This window comes from Amphiprion ocellaris, chromosome 21 (genome assembly GCF_022539595.1).
Source record: "Amphiprion ocellaris isolate individual 3 ecotype Okinawa chromosome 21, ASM2253959v1, whole genome shotgun sequence".
Lineage (NCBI taxonomy): Eukaryota > Metazoa > Chordata > Actinopteri > Pomacentridae > Amphiprion > Amphiprion ocellaris.
Window position 1 is genome coordinate 6,022,151 of NC_072786.1, and position 16,103 is coordinate 6,038,253.

Here is a 16,103-nt window from a genome sequence, read left to right on the forward strand (position 1 = left end):
TAAATGATAGAAAATAATAAATATACGGTTTACACATCTGGAACATTGTTCTGTGTCCTAAACATTTATCACCATTTTGTCTGGTCGTCAGCGTTGGATTTTCCCAGGGTGCTTGAATGCAACATTTCGAGATTACGTTGAAAAATAAAATGCATCTAAATATATGTAATGCTACATAAAAAAACATCGGACCACTAGCGGAGTTGCTGCTGAAATCATCGATTGCGCTTTTATTTACATTGACGCGCGTTCACGTGTGCGGGATGCGCGTTCACTCGTCGTCCATCAAACTGTCTCAACTTGTTCACACCTTCATCAGAACTTTGTTGTGGTGAAATCCACATTTACACGGATTTACTGCACAACTACTGAAAGGTAAAGTTGATTTTTACTTCCAAACTAACTTTTAATAGAACTGCGTGTGTTTTTTACTTCAGTATTGCTTCTGTTTAATTAAGGAAGTAGATCCAGTCAGACGCAGTTTTAAATGGTGCTCAGCAGGGAACCGTTACTGCAAATGTCACTCCATAATTTTACATGTGGATGACTTAAAAAGTGAGAGATTTAACGTTTTGAAGCAGTTCTAACTTGTGCTTCATGTGGAGTATTTACAATACTGCTGCTGTTGTAGTAGCAAACTTACAGCACTAATGACTACAGAAATCTGCTTAAATGAGAGAAGATAAAACAACTGTCTAAAGGTTCTATTTTCCCTTCAAGAAAAAAACATTTTAGTTAATTGAAGACAATTAGAAGGTGATTAGTGCTTAATTCCCTTCAATAATGATGCTTTTTAGGTGTTTCAGTGTCATATTTTACAGGCCCTGAAGTGTTTCTCTATGAGGAAATGAAGCTTCATGTTAAAAATAACTTCCTTTTTGAGACTTCAGCACACAATGGTCAGAGCTTGTGGGTGTGCACAAGTTTATTTCAGTCATCAAATGCACTTTAATAGCAGCACTTTAATGCACACTGACTGATGATTGTCTTGATTCTAGCTGCTCACTGTGTTCTTATTTCCCCAGATGTGGAAGTCAGTCGTGGGCCACAATGTGAGCATGAAGGTGGCTGCAGAGGGGGACGACTGGGAGACAGACCCTGACTTTGAGGTACCGTATACTTCCTGGATTGTGCATTAATGCCAAGAAAAGGGCAGGGGAGGTGTTGTTTAATTAACTGATTGTCTGGTTTTTGTTCTTCAGAATGACGTGTCAGAGCAGGAGCAGAGGTGGGGGGCCAAAACCATCGAGGGCTCGGGACGTAAAGAACACATCAGGTGAACAGAAAGATGAAGAGAGGAACTTCAGGGTGTTTAGAGGCTGCAGGGAAATGCAGGTCACAGTGGGCGAAGTGTGGCAACGGGAAGAGGAAGTGAGAACAGAGGAGGCTGTCAGACTGCAAGTCGCTCCTAATATGGAAAATACACAATGATGACACTTAGACAGAGAGATTTAAACCACTAGTCACAGCAGAAAGTCAGCAAGAATACGACTAGGGATTAATCTGAGATTTTGATGCTATTTTTTAATAAGTCATTCTTTATAAAGGGTGTATGAATTATAAAATGTTTACACTGGAAAAAATGCCCCTCTCAAAACAAAAAAAACACTTATTTCAAGGAACTTTTACTTTGAAATAAGTGAAACAATTTGCCAATAGAACAAGTGAAAAATTGCTTGGTAAGATTTCTTGAAATGAGATATGATATTTAGAATATTGAAATATTAAAATTAGCTGGGAAAACTTATTTTAAGCCATATTTTACCAGGATTGTCAAGCTTAGGTGTCTTAAAATAAGCAAATCATTAAAATAAGAATCATTAGAACCATTAGAAGTGACACTGTGCATTCAGGTTTACAGGTGTTTTGAATTAAAATGTCAAACAACTAACAAAGATGACGTTTTTAAAATAGTCCTGAATCAGTTATTCAGCTAAGTTTTGCACCAAAGATTCTCAGCGTACAGAATATTCTAAAATAAATATATATTAAAGCAAACACAAAGATTTAGTTTGGACAAATGGTGTACCATCCATGTACACATGCTGAAATAAAACACACAAAAATAGGTATGTGCAAATTGAAAAAGTCCTGTGTGCTACCAGTCAAATGTTTGGACACACCTTGATTTCTGCACAACACATCTGAGGGTCCCAACCCCATTAAGAAGGCAAGAAATTCCATAAATGAACCTTGACATGGCACACCTGTGAAGTGAAAACCATTTCAGGTGACGACCTCATGAAGCTCATCCAGAAAATGTAAAATATAAAACATATTTTTACTAATTTTTTTGTTTCCTACGTAATTCCATATGTGTTCATTCATAGTTGTGATGCCTGCAGTGAGAATCTACAATGTAAATAGTCATGAAAATAAAGAAAAACCATTAAATGTGAAGATGTGTCCAAACTTTTGACTGGTAGTGTACCTGCTATGTGTTACGCCCAGCCTAGGGGTCACTGTGCGTAACACGAAGAGGCATCCTTCCCCTGGTCCCAAGCATTTCCAACAAACGTTTTCGCATAAAATTTAAGTATTTATTTCTCAACAAATTTTAAGAACTGAAACAATGGGGGACTGGTAACTGAAAGCGACAGTGAGCAAAACCAAAACAACAAACAAAACGCCACTAAGCTATTAACCCAAAACTGATCTGCCAAAAACAAAAAGGTAAAAAGAACAACAAAGTCTAACCTCCCTATCCTAACAAACATGAGAAAAAAACGGTTAAACAAAAGGTGGCTGCTCACTGCGATCACTCAATATTAAATCCCTAAATCACAGCTGATCACTGGAACCCAAGTGTGCTGAGTGTAGCTTGGAAGCAGGGTAGGATGTAGCCACGCCCTCGGACCCTCTGACCCGGAGACGACGTCACGGTTCCGCCTTTATATCGCGGTCTTCCTGGTACAGCCAACCAATCCAGTGCTGAGCCGTCATCCTGGCGACCAACCGTGGCCGTGGTGCGGCGCAGCCCTATTTGCATACATGATAGGGACATAAAAAGGACACACGCAGCACAGGAAACTACAATAACGACCGCAGTCGTAACAATGTAAATAGTCATGAAAATAAAGAAAAACCATCAAATGAGAAGATGAGTCCAAACTTTTGACTGGTAGTGTACCTGCTATGCTACATTATACCCTGAAAAAGAAGGACAGAACGGTGCTGTTATTTTATGAGATGACAATGTTGGCAAGTAACTGAAGTTTCGAGGGTAAAATATAGAACATTTCTTTGCTTAAGTTTCTCAATGTGACAATTTGCTGCTTTACTCAGTTTCATAGAATTTAATTTTGAATACAGTTCCAATAAAAAGTGTTGGTTTCTATTACTTTTCAACATTACAAAAAAGAAAGCACTTATTTTAAATTTGAGATGTTTTATTAAATGACTTTATCTTGTAGAAATCTGTTTTCACTTTGACATGTACTTGAAATAATTTCATAGTCTGATTTTTAACCTGTTTGTTAATGGCATTTTTAAATACCAAAACCAAAAACATGAATCAGTTGGTATTTTCTGCTGCCTTTCAGTGTTGATTATCGCTTTTATTTAGTTTTGTGTCTTTATTTTCATTTTTCATGTTAGTCCTTGCCTTGAAAGTTGTGTTGCTGTTGCTACTTTCTTTAATTCAACATTTTAAAGTTTGTTTTTGACTCCTTTTATAGCTTAAATATGACTTAATGAGGCATTCCTAATGAAAGGCCCACATCTCTAACAGGATATGTTATTGTGAGTTGTACAAATTGAGCGCAGCCTTTTCACCGTTTGATCTCCGCAGCGTTGCAGAGCTCAGAAACAAAGTGGCTGTGGAACATGAGCAGGTGAAGCAGAAGGAGCACGTTCCCAAAGCGTCGTACGGATATGGAGGGAAGTTCGGAGTGGAGAAGGACCGGATGGACAAGGTTAACAGACGGCTCTTTTAGTAGTTAAAAAAACATAGTGGAATCTTTGTCTTACATGCTGCCAGATTGTCACCTTTCTGTATTTTGTCCTCGTGCTGCTCGTTCATGGATGTATCTGCTGTCCAGGTTGCTCTTGGTCACGACTACGTGGCTCAGGTTGAGCAGCACTCCTCCCAGAAAGATGCAACAAAAGGATTCGGAGGGAAGTACGGTGTTCAGAAAGACCGAGTTGATAAGGTGAGGAGACACGCAAAGATTTGACAAGAATAAATGGGTGCATCAAAGAGAGCACCCATTTTAGCATCTTTTTAGACATGTTTTCTATCTGATTACAAATATTACTAGCTTATAACGCTGTGATTGTTGACCACCTTCATACTTTCGCTTTATGTCTTCAAGCACTAACCCTAATTAACCCTCCTGCTGTCTTCATTTATGGGCACCAAAAAATATTGTTTCCTTGTCTGTAAAAAATGCAAAAATTCAACCAAAAAATTCCCCAAATTCCTGAAAATTTGCAAAACCTTCAGGAAGAGAATTCCAATAATTCCTTAAGTTTCCCTTAAAAGTTTTATTTTTTTTAAAAAATCCCCGAAATTTGGCAAGAAAATTCTTGTAAATATTTTTTAAAATTGAGTAAAAATCTTCCAAAAAAATCCTGAAAATATTTAAAGTGATTCCATATATATCAGTAAAACTTCTAATATTTTCTTGAAGAACGTTCACAAAAAAATTGCTGGATTTTGTTTGATTTTTTTGTGAATGTTCTTAAGAATCATTTTTAACATTTCTTTTTTTTTTCCACAAAAAAAATGCTGAAAGATTTCCCAAAAATGTTGAAAATGTGGACATCAGAAGTTTCTCCACATTTTCAAACTTAAAAACGTGTCAAATTTGACCCGCAGGACGACAACGAGGGTTAAATGTAGAGTGAAAACACTAAAGTATAGACAGGCAGCCTTTTTCTTAATATGTGCAGCTTCTGTAAATTACTTTAAAGAATTTAAACTTTAAAGTCACTTTTAAAGGTGTCATCATCGGATAATGTTTCGTATTATCTATCATTATTACTGAATACAGTCTCTGTTCTCTGTACAGTCTGCTATGGGCTTTGAATACAAAGGGGAAGTGGAGCAACATGGATCCCAGAAAGGTAGGTTCTTCATCTCATTTACAATTTTCTGCTTTTAGAAGTTGCTACTTGGCAGGTAGGTCATCTGGTTGAGTGGACGACACATAAACCCCAACACAGTGGCCGTGGGTTCGAATCCGGCCCATGGCTATTTGCTGCAAGTGTTTCTCCCACACTCCTCTCTGCTATCCTGTCCAATAAAGCTAAAAAGTAAAAAAAAAAAAAAAAGAAGTAGTTGCTACTTAGCAGAAGATCTCATTCAAGACTTTCTTTACATTTTTAGACTACTCAAAGGGATTTGGAGGGAAGTACGGCGTCGAGAAGGAGAAAGTGGACAAAGCAGCTCTGGGCTACGATTATAAAGGCGAGACAGAGAAGCATCAGTCCCAAAAAGGTGAGTTCAAGTTCTTTAATCCTTGTGTCGTCCTGTGAGTCAAAATTGACCTGTTTTAAAGTTTGAAAATGTGGGAAAAAATGTGTATTTTTACCGTGAAACTTCTGATGTCCACATTTTCAACATTTTTGGGAAATCTGTGAACATTTTTTGGTAGAAAAAAAAAGTTAAATATGTTTCTTAAGAATATTCACAAAAAAATCAACCAAAATTGAATTTTGCTGTATTTTGGTTGATTTTTATGTGAATGTTCTTAAAGAAAATATTAGAAGTTGTACTGATATATATGTAATCACTTTAGATATTTTTTGGATTTTTTTGAAGATTTTTACTCATTTTTTGAAAATATTTACAAGAATTTTCTTGCCAAATTTGGGGGATTTTTTAAAAATAAAACTTAGGGGAAACTTTTAAGGAATTAATGGAATTTTCTTCCTGAAGGTTTTGCAAATTTTCAGACATTTGGGGAATTTTTTTTGCTGATTTTTTTGGATTTTTTCAGACAAGGAAACAATATTTTTTGATGCCCGTAAATGAGGCCAACAGGAGGGTTAAATTGCTAGTTTTTTTTTTTTTTTTTTATTAATTCTGCTTTTGCATTTTCATCAGACTACGCAAAGGGGTTTGGAGGGAAGTATGGAGTGGAGACGGAGAAGGTGGACAAAGCAGCTCTGGGCTACGATTATAAAGGAGAAACAGAGAAGCATCAGTCACAGAGAGGTTAGTGAAGGATGAAGTGGGTTAGTCCACCTTAGATCATCAGGGGCCTTAAGGTCAAACATCTCTGAACTGTTTTTTATCGTAAACTATAGATATTTAAAATTCTATCGATGAAATTTTAGCTTTTAGAATGTTTTTCGCACATTGAAACTCGAGGCTCTGTTTGAACGACAATATCTCTGGAGTTATTAAAGATGAAAGTCTGAAAATTTCACTTACTTCACATCATGTCATTGATTCAGAATCTGCAATATGGTACTTGAAGACAATACTTCATATATAATACCTCATATCCACTCACCCCGTGCAAGACAATCATACCAAAGTGTGCAACACACGTTTTTATAGTGCAATACGTTATTTTTGTTCACAATTCTCATAAATTTTTTAAGATATTTATCGTTTGTGACATTTATATTGTATATTTGTAAAATGTGACTATTTGCACTACCTTAAAGATTTTTTAAGACTTTTATCTTGCACCTTCTGCTATGTTTGCACTGAAAAGGAGAAGCTCTCCAATCTCGTTGTATACTGTATAATGATAATAAAGCACATTCTATTCTATTCTGTTCTGTTCTGTTCTGTTCTGTTCTGTTCTGTTCTGTTCTGTTCTGTTCTGTTCTGTTCTGTTCTATTCTATTCTGTTCTATTCTGTTCTACTTTGATCAGATTATCTAATATTTTTGTTTTGTGTACAACTTGCCATGCCTGCTCAATCTGTTTTGAAAATTCAATGTAAAAATGACTTTTCATTCACTTTTATTACCAAGGATTTCATAATTAAAAGTATTCTCGATGTTTGGTTTTGTATTATTGTCACATACAGCTACATATGGTTTACGAAATATCACCAGTTAATGTCTGAATTATCAATTATTTTGTTAATGTGAGCAAAAGATGAGACTTTTCATGAGGACTATTGTTGTTTGTTTATGTTTCACTTGTTTACAAAAATGAAAAAAGTAATTTTCATTGAACTTTCATAACTGATTGAGCAGCTATGACAAGTTTTACCACAAAAACAGTGAACATTTCTGATGTTTTTTTAATGGCTCCTGAGATTTTGTTGTTCAAATGTAACTTCAGATATCTTTACATGTTTCCATATTTCCTCCTCTTCCAACGTTTGAGCAGAAATTGTTCTAAAAATGTGATGGTTTGAATGATCCAGCTGTGACACTTCTTTTTTCCTGACATCTTCTCGCTTTATTCTCGGTTCTCTTACATATTTCACATTCAGATTACTCAAAGGGTTTTGGAGGAAAGTTTGGCGTTGAGAAGGAGAAGGTAGATAAAGCTGCTCTGGGCTACGATTATAAAAGTGAGACGGAGAAACATCAGTCGCAAAAAGGTAAAGAGAAAAGTCATATATGTGTAATTTTAAATATCAAAGGACTTCATCAGACTGATCAAATGTACCTGTTTAGATTATTCTGCAGGCTTCGGTGGTCGTTATGGAGTCCAGGCAGACCGTATGGACAAGGTCAGTGTCAAGGAAGAAACTTTGATTAATTGTTTAATCTGCACTGAAATGATAGAAGGGTCAGTCTATAATTGAGGGACTTTTGAAGTCTATGGGATATATCTTGCATACATTATTATTATTAAAAATTTTAAAAAATAATGTTTATATGTTCACTATAATCATGCCTTTACAAATTCCACAATTATTTATTATGGAAACAATCACTTATTAATAAAAAATGACTGGATATCACTAAAATGTCAACTAAATAACCGTCCAAATTTAATAACAACCACCCTCTAATTAGCTAAACAATAATAAAATGAGATTATTCAAGTTGAGATAATCATGACAGATATTTCTTTTTTGGCAGTATATCAAATTTTAGATGGAAAATAACAAATTGTATCTGTGTCTGATAAATCACTTTCCACTAAGTTCCCCATTACAAAAACACCTCTCAAGGAAGTGTGTTAATTCCAGATCACATGACCTGCTCCATATGATGTCATTTCCTCCTGAAGAAAAGACTGGCCAGACTCCAAGCCTTTCTGTGGTGTTTGGTTATCGGCAGCCATGTTGATTTTAGGCCTGAAAACAGCAAAAATGTCAACTATGATTAAAAGAGTCCTGCAATTATATATTGACCCAGAAACTTTCCATCCTACTGTAGTGGAATAATGGTAATTAAGTAAAAATAAGATATTGGCATTAGTGCTTTTTGTTTTAGTCTTTTTTTTTTTTAACAATGAAAAGGTCGGGGGAGGTGTGCAGATATTTTAATTGTCTTTCTTTTAGGTCTTTTTTATGCATCCAGCACCTTTTATTTCCTAGTGTTTGCAGGCAAAGTATACGATAACCAGAATCGTGGTCCATACATCATCCTACTCTGGCAACCAGACACAAGATTCCCATTGTGCCAGCTTTTAGTTTTAAATTTAGATGCATTTTCTGCCATTCAATTAATCAAATAACTGAGTAATATTTTCTGTGAAAGAGTTCATTTTGTGTGGCCTTTCAGAAAAACAAAAATACATCTTGTACTATTATTCCAGAGTGCAGCAGGATTCTCAGACATTGACTCTCCCAGCTCTGCTTATGAAAAGACGCAGCCAATAGAGGCCTGTAAGTTCATTTATGTACCTCATCTTTTTATAAAAGGATAAGTGAATCCATAGCTGTTCAACTGTTTCCATGTTGGAGCAAGCAGAAACACAACAGAGGTCACTGCTGATGCATCGGATTCGTATTTCTTTCTCTTTGTGTTGTGCAGCCAGTGCAGGAGCAGGGAAACTGAAGGCCCGTTTTGAGAACATGGCCAAGGCTTCGGATGAGGAGAACAGGAAGAAGGCAGAAGAAGAAAGAGCGAGAAGACAAGCCAGAGAGAGCAGAGAGAGAGAGGAGGCCAGACGCAGACAGCAGGTAACAAACCGTCGCGTTTAACCCTCGTGTCGTCCTGCGGGTCAAAATTGACCCGTTTTAAAGTTTGAAAATGTGGGAAAAAAAATATTTTCACAGTGAAACTTCTGATGTCCACATTTTCAACATTTTGGGGAAATCTTTGAACATTTTTTGGTGACAAAAAAGACATGTTAAAAATGTTTCTTAAGAACATTCACAAAAAAAATCAACCAAAATCCAGTGAATTTTGCTGGATTTTGGTAGATTTTTTGTGAATGTTCTTAAAGAAAATATTAGAAGTTTTACTGATATATATGGAATCACTTTAGATATTTTTAGGATTTTTTGGAAGATTTTTACTTATTTTTTGAAACTATTTACAATAATTTTCTTGCCAAATTTGGGGGATTTAAAAAAAAAAAAAAATCAAACATTTAAGGGAAACTTTTATGGAATTATTGGAATTTTTCTGAAGATTTTTCAAATTTTCAGAAATTTATGGAATTTTTTTGCTGAATTTTTGGATTTTTTTCAGACAAGGAAACAATATTTTTTGGTGGCCATAAATGAGGACAACAGGAGGGTTAAATAAACATGTAAACAGGTGGAAGTTATTTTTCAGCACATAGAAGTGATGCTGGTTGTTTCCTTTAGGAGCAGATCAGCAGAGAGGAGGAGAATCGGCCTCCACCTGTTCCAGATGTGGCTCCAGAGTACGACATGCCTCCACCAGAAATCCACCAACACATGCCAGAGATACAAGAAACTCCAGAACCAGAACCAGAGCCAGAGGTGAGAACATCAGACATCAGCTTCACTAACAGCATTATTCATTTATACAGCCTCTCAATACTTTTTGTTTCAACTCTAAGCTTCTGACGGAGGACATAAATGTTAAGATGTGAACATATTTTTAGTGAATAACTATGTGGTACACAGTTATCATTAACCTGTTTTAGTCTCCATCCAGGTGCTCTGTGACTTTATTGTAATATTAATACGAGAGACACTGAAATCTACTTATCTCTGGTTTTGAAATCATTGATTAGTGTGACTGCTGAAGGGAATCACTTAGTAAAAAAAACACAAACTAAAGCGTTAAGCATACTAGTGCAATGCTTGCTATGACTTTTAGTGCTGACACGAGTAATGATTGATTTTATATCACTGTTTCTATGAGTTTTAAAATGATTGGAGCCGTACTGGAGAACAGACTCAACTTATCTTGAACCTACTCTACTTTAAAAGTTGACTACTCTGATATACACTACTGGTCCCTTGATCAACTAGGAACATACCAGAGGGTTCTGCATGGTGCTGCAGAATGCTGTGGATAACTGTTTAGGTTCACTGAGGAACCATCCTTTTGCCTAAAAAACTAAAATCTATGTGTAACTACAGACTCTGTTCAAGAGTTAAGATACTTCCAAGACTATAATCTTTTTATTTATGTCTTTTCATTTGTCTTAGAATGTTCAGTTTCAGACAAGTTTGCTCCTAAATTGAGGGTTTTGCAGCTTTTTGGAAACTTTATTAGTGTCATGTCATGGAGACCAGAAAAGAATTCTAACCTGCTCTGAAATGCACAGATTTGTCTCCAAAAGCACATAATTGGCATTAAAATTAGTTTTCTTTATTACAAAATTAGTATGTAACTCAAATGAGCTTTAGTATTTGTGATGTCGGCCTTAATTGATATATCGTCATGCTCAACAACTGCAGGTCTTTTTAACAATACCAAAATCACAGCTTTATTCTAAAGGAAACACACTTATTCTTTAAACAAAATGGGAAGTTGTCATTAAATATCATGGTGTCTCAGGCTTAATTTCCAGACACCGATGAAAGTGCTGCTTGAACAACACTTTTAAAAGTTGAGTTTCTACTAAATACCAACAATGGTACAAAAACTGATACGCTTTCTGTCTTTCAGTACATCATGTTTGCTTGGTTTGATTTTGTGTCACTCCCTCTGTTGAATTCATGTGTCTCTGAGTGCCTAAACCTTCCAACAACAAGGTATATGTGTTGAAACCAAAGCTTTGACACCGAGTTCCTCCTGAACATCTACTGCACTGAACAACCTCTAGCAAACAACCGCAGCAGCTTTCTGCAATCACTTGAAATTTCTCCAGGAATTATTTCCCATGTCGTGTTTCCAGGAGGAACCAGAATACGACGAGCCCCCAGCGTTGCCTCCACGCTCAGATGATTTTGACGCTCCGCCTCTTCCTGTGAGGTCAGCAGAAGTGGAGGAGGACGACGGAGATTACGAGGAACTGGCCGAACCGCCTCCTCCCGTGCCGACAGGTCTGTCTCTGAGCAAAACAATCGCTTAAAACGGAATCCTTTAACATTTCAAATGCACGAATCTCACTGTTTTCTTCTCCAGATGGGGACAACGACTATGAAGACCTGACGTGTGGCCTGAAGGCTAGAGCCATTTATGACTACCAGGGAGGTACAACACTTCTTCAGCTCTTTATTTTCATGCACCAAACATCAAATGTCCACCCATAAGTACTCCACATTTAATAGGTGATCTGATTACATGTTTGTGTGGCATAAATCTGCACAATAATGGTGATTTTTCTGACTTCTGTTAACAAACTTCTAGCACCGTGAGCATGTGTTGTTTCATCACGATGCCACCCAGGTGCTTCTTGTTTTAAAGTGTAACCGTGTCTCTACATTTCTGAGGACACGTCCTTTGGTCTGTTTTTCACACAGAGGCGGATGACGAGATCTCCTTCAATCCGGACGACGTCATCACCAACATAGAGATGATTGACGAGGGCTGGTGGAAGGGACAGTGTCACGGATGCATCGGTCTGTTTCCGGCCGCTTACGTCGAGCTGATGTAGCGAACACGAGCTCCACTTAAACTCAGGTTTCAGCAGAACAAATGAATTGATTTCTGTATTTATAGGATGAATCTTAGCAAGTTTTTTGATCAGCTGATTTCAGTCATTTTAGGATGTCAGGATTGATGTATAAAGTATCTAAAGGTAGTGAGAGGAAAAAACTCGTATTAATGATGAGAATTTTAGCTACGATGAACAGATTAGAGATAATAAAATATATTTAAAGGAAAAGTTCTGTTTGTACACCATTTATTTTAAAGAGATCATTTCTTATCAGTGTCAATTAACAATAGAGTTAAGCTTTTTAACCCTCATGTCGTCCTGCGGGTCAAAATTGACCCGTTTTAAAGTTTGAAAATGTGGAAAAAAATATATATTTTCACAGTGAAACTTCTGATGTCCACTTTTTCAACATTTTTGGGAAATCTTTGAACATTTTTTGGTAGAAAAAAAGAAATGTTAAAAATGTTTAAGAACATTCACAAAAAAAAAAATCAACCAAAATCCAGTGAAGTTTACTGGATTTTGGTTGATTTTTATGTGAATGTTCTGAAAGAAAATATTAGAAGTTTTACTGATACATATGTAATCACTTTGGATATTTTTAGGATTTTTTTGAAGATTTTTGCTTATTTTTTGAAAATATTTACAAGAATTTTCTTGTCAAGTTTGGGGGATTTTTTTGAAATAAAACTTTAAAGGGAAACTTTTAAGGAATTATTGGAATTTTCTTCCTGAAAGTTTTACAAATTTTCAGAAATTTGGGGATTTTTTTTGCTGAATTTTTGGATTTTTTTTCAGACAAGGAAACAATATTTTTTGGTGCCCATAAATGAAGACAACAGGAGGGTTAATCTTCTTTACCTGATCTACGTCTACACAGTGAATGATTAGAACAAAACTCTGGCATTTTTCTACATGATTCTGTCGGTGATATGTATGATATGTACCACTTCATTTGTGCAGGAAAACATTGTCATTCAGCCCTAAGTGGTATAAAACTAAAACCTACAATACGGTAAATAAAATACGCCAAAGTACAGGAAATTATGTTTTATCAGAGTACAGAAAGTTTGAACATGTAGCAGAGAATACACGTGTATCATCTCTATTTCTAAAACACACTAAAGCACTGTGAAGTCAACACAAATCTTCTGTTCTTAGGAATTGTTCTGAAATCAAAGCGGAGCAGCTGTTCCATGACAGCAACTTTCTGCAGCGAACTTTTCTACAATTTCAGGCTCTGTGATGCAGCCGAGAATCTTAGAATTCACTGAGCAGAGAAAGATTTAACAGCAGAAAGTTAGCACTTCTCATGTTTATAAGAACACATGAAATGATGATGCTGTGTTTCTGCATCCAAAGTCTGTAAGGCAAAAGCAACAGTCTTCTGGTTTCCTCCATTCTACCAAGCGATGCCCTTCTTCTTCTTGCCTTTGCCGCTTTTCTGTGCCATCCGTTTGCCTTTCAGTTTCTTGGCCTGCCTTTGGCCCATCCATGCGGGATACTGTCCGTTTTCATCCAAAAGAGTTTTCTTGTTGCGCTTCCTGTCCAGGTCCATCTTCCCATCTAGAACACAGAAAAGCAGAGATTCGCTCACTGAGAAAAAAATAAAACATTACTATGTATTCACCTAAAATCTACAGGATTCAGGCTGATGAAAAACTATAAAAGCCCACTGTCTGCTTACTGTCTCACTTACCGTCTCCCTCGAGTTCTGCCATTTCAACATCTCCCTCCTTCTTTATCTTGTCAGCCGGCACCACTGTGGCGATCTCCTGCATGTCGGTCATGACAGCTTCTCCTTTCTTATCCAGATTCAGAGCTTGTTTCAGTCGAGCCAACTCCTTGGGCGCATTTTTCTTCCTCTTCTCTGCCCGCATTTTTCGCTTCCATTTACTCCGGAGGCTTTTTGCCATTTTGAGGATGTTCTGAAAGGACAAACAAATTCCAGTGAAACTATTTGATTTCAATGTTTCTAAGGAATCTGTCCATGTTGGGGGATTTTTTGGTTGTTTGTTTCACCACATAGCATCAAAAACAACAAAGATGAGGACTAATGGCAGGGACACAGTGTCACCAAACATGCAAACTAAAATAAAATAATGTAAAATGGAATGTATTTTACATGTGGAGACGCATGTGTGGAGCACAGGGTTGGAGATGAACAAACAAACCAGACTGAAGATTGGTTATGAACACAAAGCATGAAGTTTTGTTGTGAATCTGATCCATTGTATATTAACATTGGATAGAATGACTCCCTTGTTTAGCTTTGTTTTGTTCATACAGATCATTTACCCTTGTGTTGTCTTGCGGGTCAAAACTGACCTGGTTGAAAGTTTAAATATGTGAAAAAATATATATTTTCACAGTGAAACTTCTGATGTCCACATTTTCAACATTTTTGGGAAATCTCTGAACATTTTTTGGTGGAAAAAAGAAATGTTAAAAATGTTTCTTAAGAACATATTAGAAGATTTACTGATATATATATATGTAATCACTTTAGATATTTTTAGGAATTTTTTTGGAAGATTTTTACGAATTTTTTGAAAATATTTACAAGAATTTTCTTGCCAAATTTGAGGGATTTTTTTTAAATAAAACTTTTAAGGGAAATTTTTAAGGAATTGTTGGAATTTTCTTCCTGAAGGTTTTGCAAATTTTCAGAAATTTGTGGAATTTTTTGCTGAATTTTTGAATTTTTTTCAGACAAAGAAACAATATTTTTTGGGTGCCCATAAGTGAAGACAACAGGAGGGTTAATGTTTGGTCTGTTTGTTTGTGAGACTGTTGTTGATCAAAGTAGGTTTTGCATTAAGAACACCAAGTGAATTCTTTTTCAATACTTTCTGTAGACAGAAAGCACCCATATAGTGCCTCACTGTAATATATTTTGTAATTATTACAAATAAGTAAAGTTCCGATGAGATACATTAGGTGCTAAAACCAAGAGGACTCTCCTTAATACTCCAAGGAGAAACATGAAAGAAAAGGAGAAAAGAGGAACCTGCTGGACCAAAAATATAAACGCAACATGTATTATTTTCATTAATTCTATCCATTGTTTTCAACATAGGGAAAGAAGTATTTGTTGTTCCAACATGCAGCATCCTTACAACAGAATGAACGTCCTGAAACAACTAAGGACACATCTGTGACACATACAGCTGCTGTACCTGGAGGGTCTGTTGAAATTGCTGAACATTTTTGGGAGACAGGATCACAACGTCTGAAATGGTCATTCAGACCATCATGTGGCATTAGATGACAAATTGTAGAGTTGTGGACGTTCAAGTGAATGTTTACAGCCCTGATATGACAGCATCCAGCCTGGTAACAGCCCATTCTCTGCTGCATTTTAAGTTAGATTTTTAAAGTCACTGGTTAAACTATCTGATTTGCTATCCTTTAAAGCCAAATCTGACTAGGCTGTGGATTAACTCAATGGTCAATAACGTCACCATCTGAACAGTTTAAAATTCTTTGTTCACAGTTGGCCAATTTTAACCTTTTTCCAACCAGAACAGTAGACAGGTGGTTTTTTAAATTGTTCTGTAAGTCATAAAAATACCAGAAAAAGGCACATTTTCATCAGCAGATTCCTGAAAAAACATTTAGTAACAGATTTAAACCCAGTCGCTTATGTTTCAGGGTCAGTTTTAGGTAAGAATCCCCAAGGAAATGTTACGCCTTAACCAGCAGTGTTACATGGTACTAAACATCACATTCAACCAACTGTTACAGCTCAACAAAACGGGCCTCCAAAAATCTTTCTACGGATTTATTAAGCCTGTTCGGTATTTAAATTACTCAAAATCATGTCTATAACACATTTACACCAGGAAATAATAGCTAGATATTGTCACTAACACGTTGTTAAACCCTGTACAGCAGGTCTACAGCTAAGTAAACTGTTTGCTAACTTGCTAGCTACACATTTTCTCGTGTTTTAGAGTCCTTAAAGATGCTAAATGCTGCATATTAGCAACATAAATAAATACAGCTGTGAGTCCTGATCCTCAATATAAAAGACACGTTTACTTACATAAGACTGAAGAGTATTATCTGTTTAAATTCTCTGTGTTGCGACAGGAACACACACCGCTCCGTACACGTGTTTACGAGTGGAGAAAAAAAGCGATTAGAAGAAGCTGCAACCTGATTGGCTGCTTTGGACGCTCTGAAGAAGGTGACGTCTGATTGG

At 36.3% G+C, this 16,103-nt stretch overlaps 2 protein-coding genes across 3 annotated transcripts; one reads left to right on the forward strand and one right to left on the reverse strand.

Annotated features, from left to right (window-relative positions):
• The first annotated feature begins 234 nt into the window (after positions 1-234).
• On the forward strand, positions 235-12,283 carry hcls1 (hematopoietic cell-specific Lyn substrate 1). Of its 2 annotated transcripts, XM_023293285.3 has the most exons (16): positions 235-375; positions 1,026-1,109; positions 1,203-1,276; positions 3,791-3,914; positions 4,041-4,151; positions 5,013-5,067; positions 5,330-5,440; positions 6,050-6,160; positions 7,404-7,514; positions 7,591-7,646; positions 8,684-8,753; positions 8,902-9,050; positions 9,684-9,821; positions 11,192-11,339; positions 11,422-11,490; positions 11,760-12,283. In XM_023293285.3, exons 2-16 carry the CDS (start codon positions 1,026-1,028, stop codon positions 11,891-11,893), a joined length of 1,545 nt encoding a protein of 514 aa, XP_023149053.2. In that variant the 5' UTR covers positions 235-375; the 3' UTR covers positions 11,894-12,283. The 2 variants fall into 2 exon arrangements, with proteins under 2 accessions (XP_023149053.2, XP_035814527.2); XM_035958634.2 differs by lacking the exons at positions 235-375; positions 1,026-1,109; positions 1,203-1,276 and adding an exon at positions 3,002-3,121.
• Positions 12,284-12,931: 648 nt separating this feature from the next.
• llph (LLP homolog, long-term synaptic facilitation factor) lies at positions 12,932-16,085 on the reverse strand. Its single transcript, XM_023293290.3, has 3 exons — positions 15,945-16,085; positions 13,596-13,824; positions 12,932-13,462 (listed from the first exon to the last, which is right to left on the reverse strand). The coding sequence occupies exons 2-3, from the start codon at positions 13,810-13,812 to the stop codon at positions 13,299-13,301; spliced, it is 381 nt and encodes a 126-aa protein (XP_023149058.1). The 5' UTR covers positions 13,813-13,824; positions 15,945-16,085; the 3' UTR covers positions 12,932-13,298.
• Positions 16,086-16,103: the final 18 nt, after the last annotated feature.

Coding starts and splice junctions, on each gene's coding strand:
- hcls1 (XM_023293285.3), top strand. CDS start 1,026: ATGTGGAAGTCAGTCGTGGGCCACAATGTGAGCATGAAGGTGGCTGCA. Junction 6,161..7,403: donor GAAGCATCAGTCACAGAGAG/GTTAGTGAAGGA, acceptor TTTCACATTCAG/ATTACTCAAAGGGTTTTGGA. Junction 9,051..9,683: donor AGGCCAGACGCAGACAGCAG/GTAACAAACCGT, acceptor TGTTTCCTTTAG/GAGCAGATCAGCAGAGAGGA.
- llph (XM_023293290.3), bottom strand. CDS start 13,812: ATGGCAAAAAGCCTCCGGAGTAAATGGAAGCGAAAAATGCGGGCAGAG. Junction 13,463..13,595: donor GGCAGAACTCGAGGGAGACG/GTAAGTGAGACA, acceptor TCTGTGTTCTAG/ATGGGAAGATGGACCTGGAC.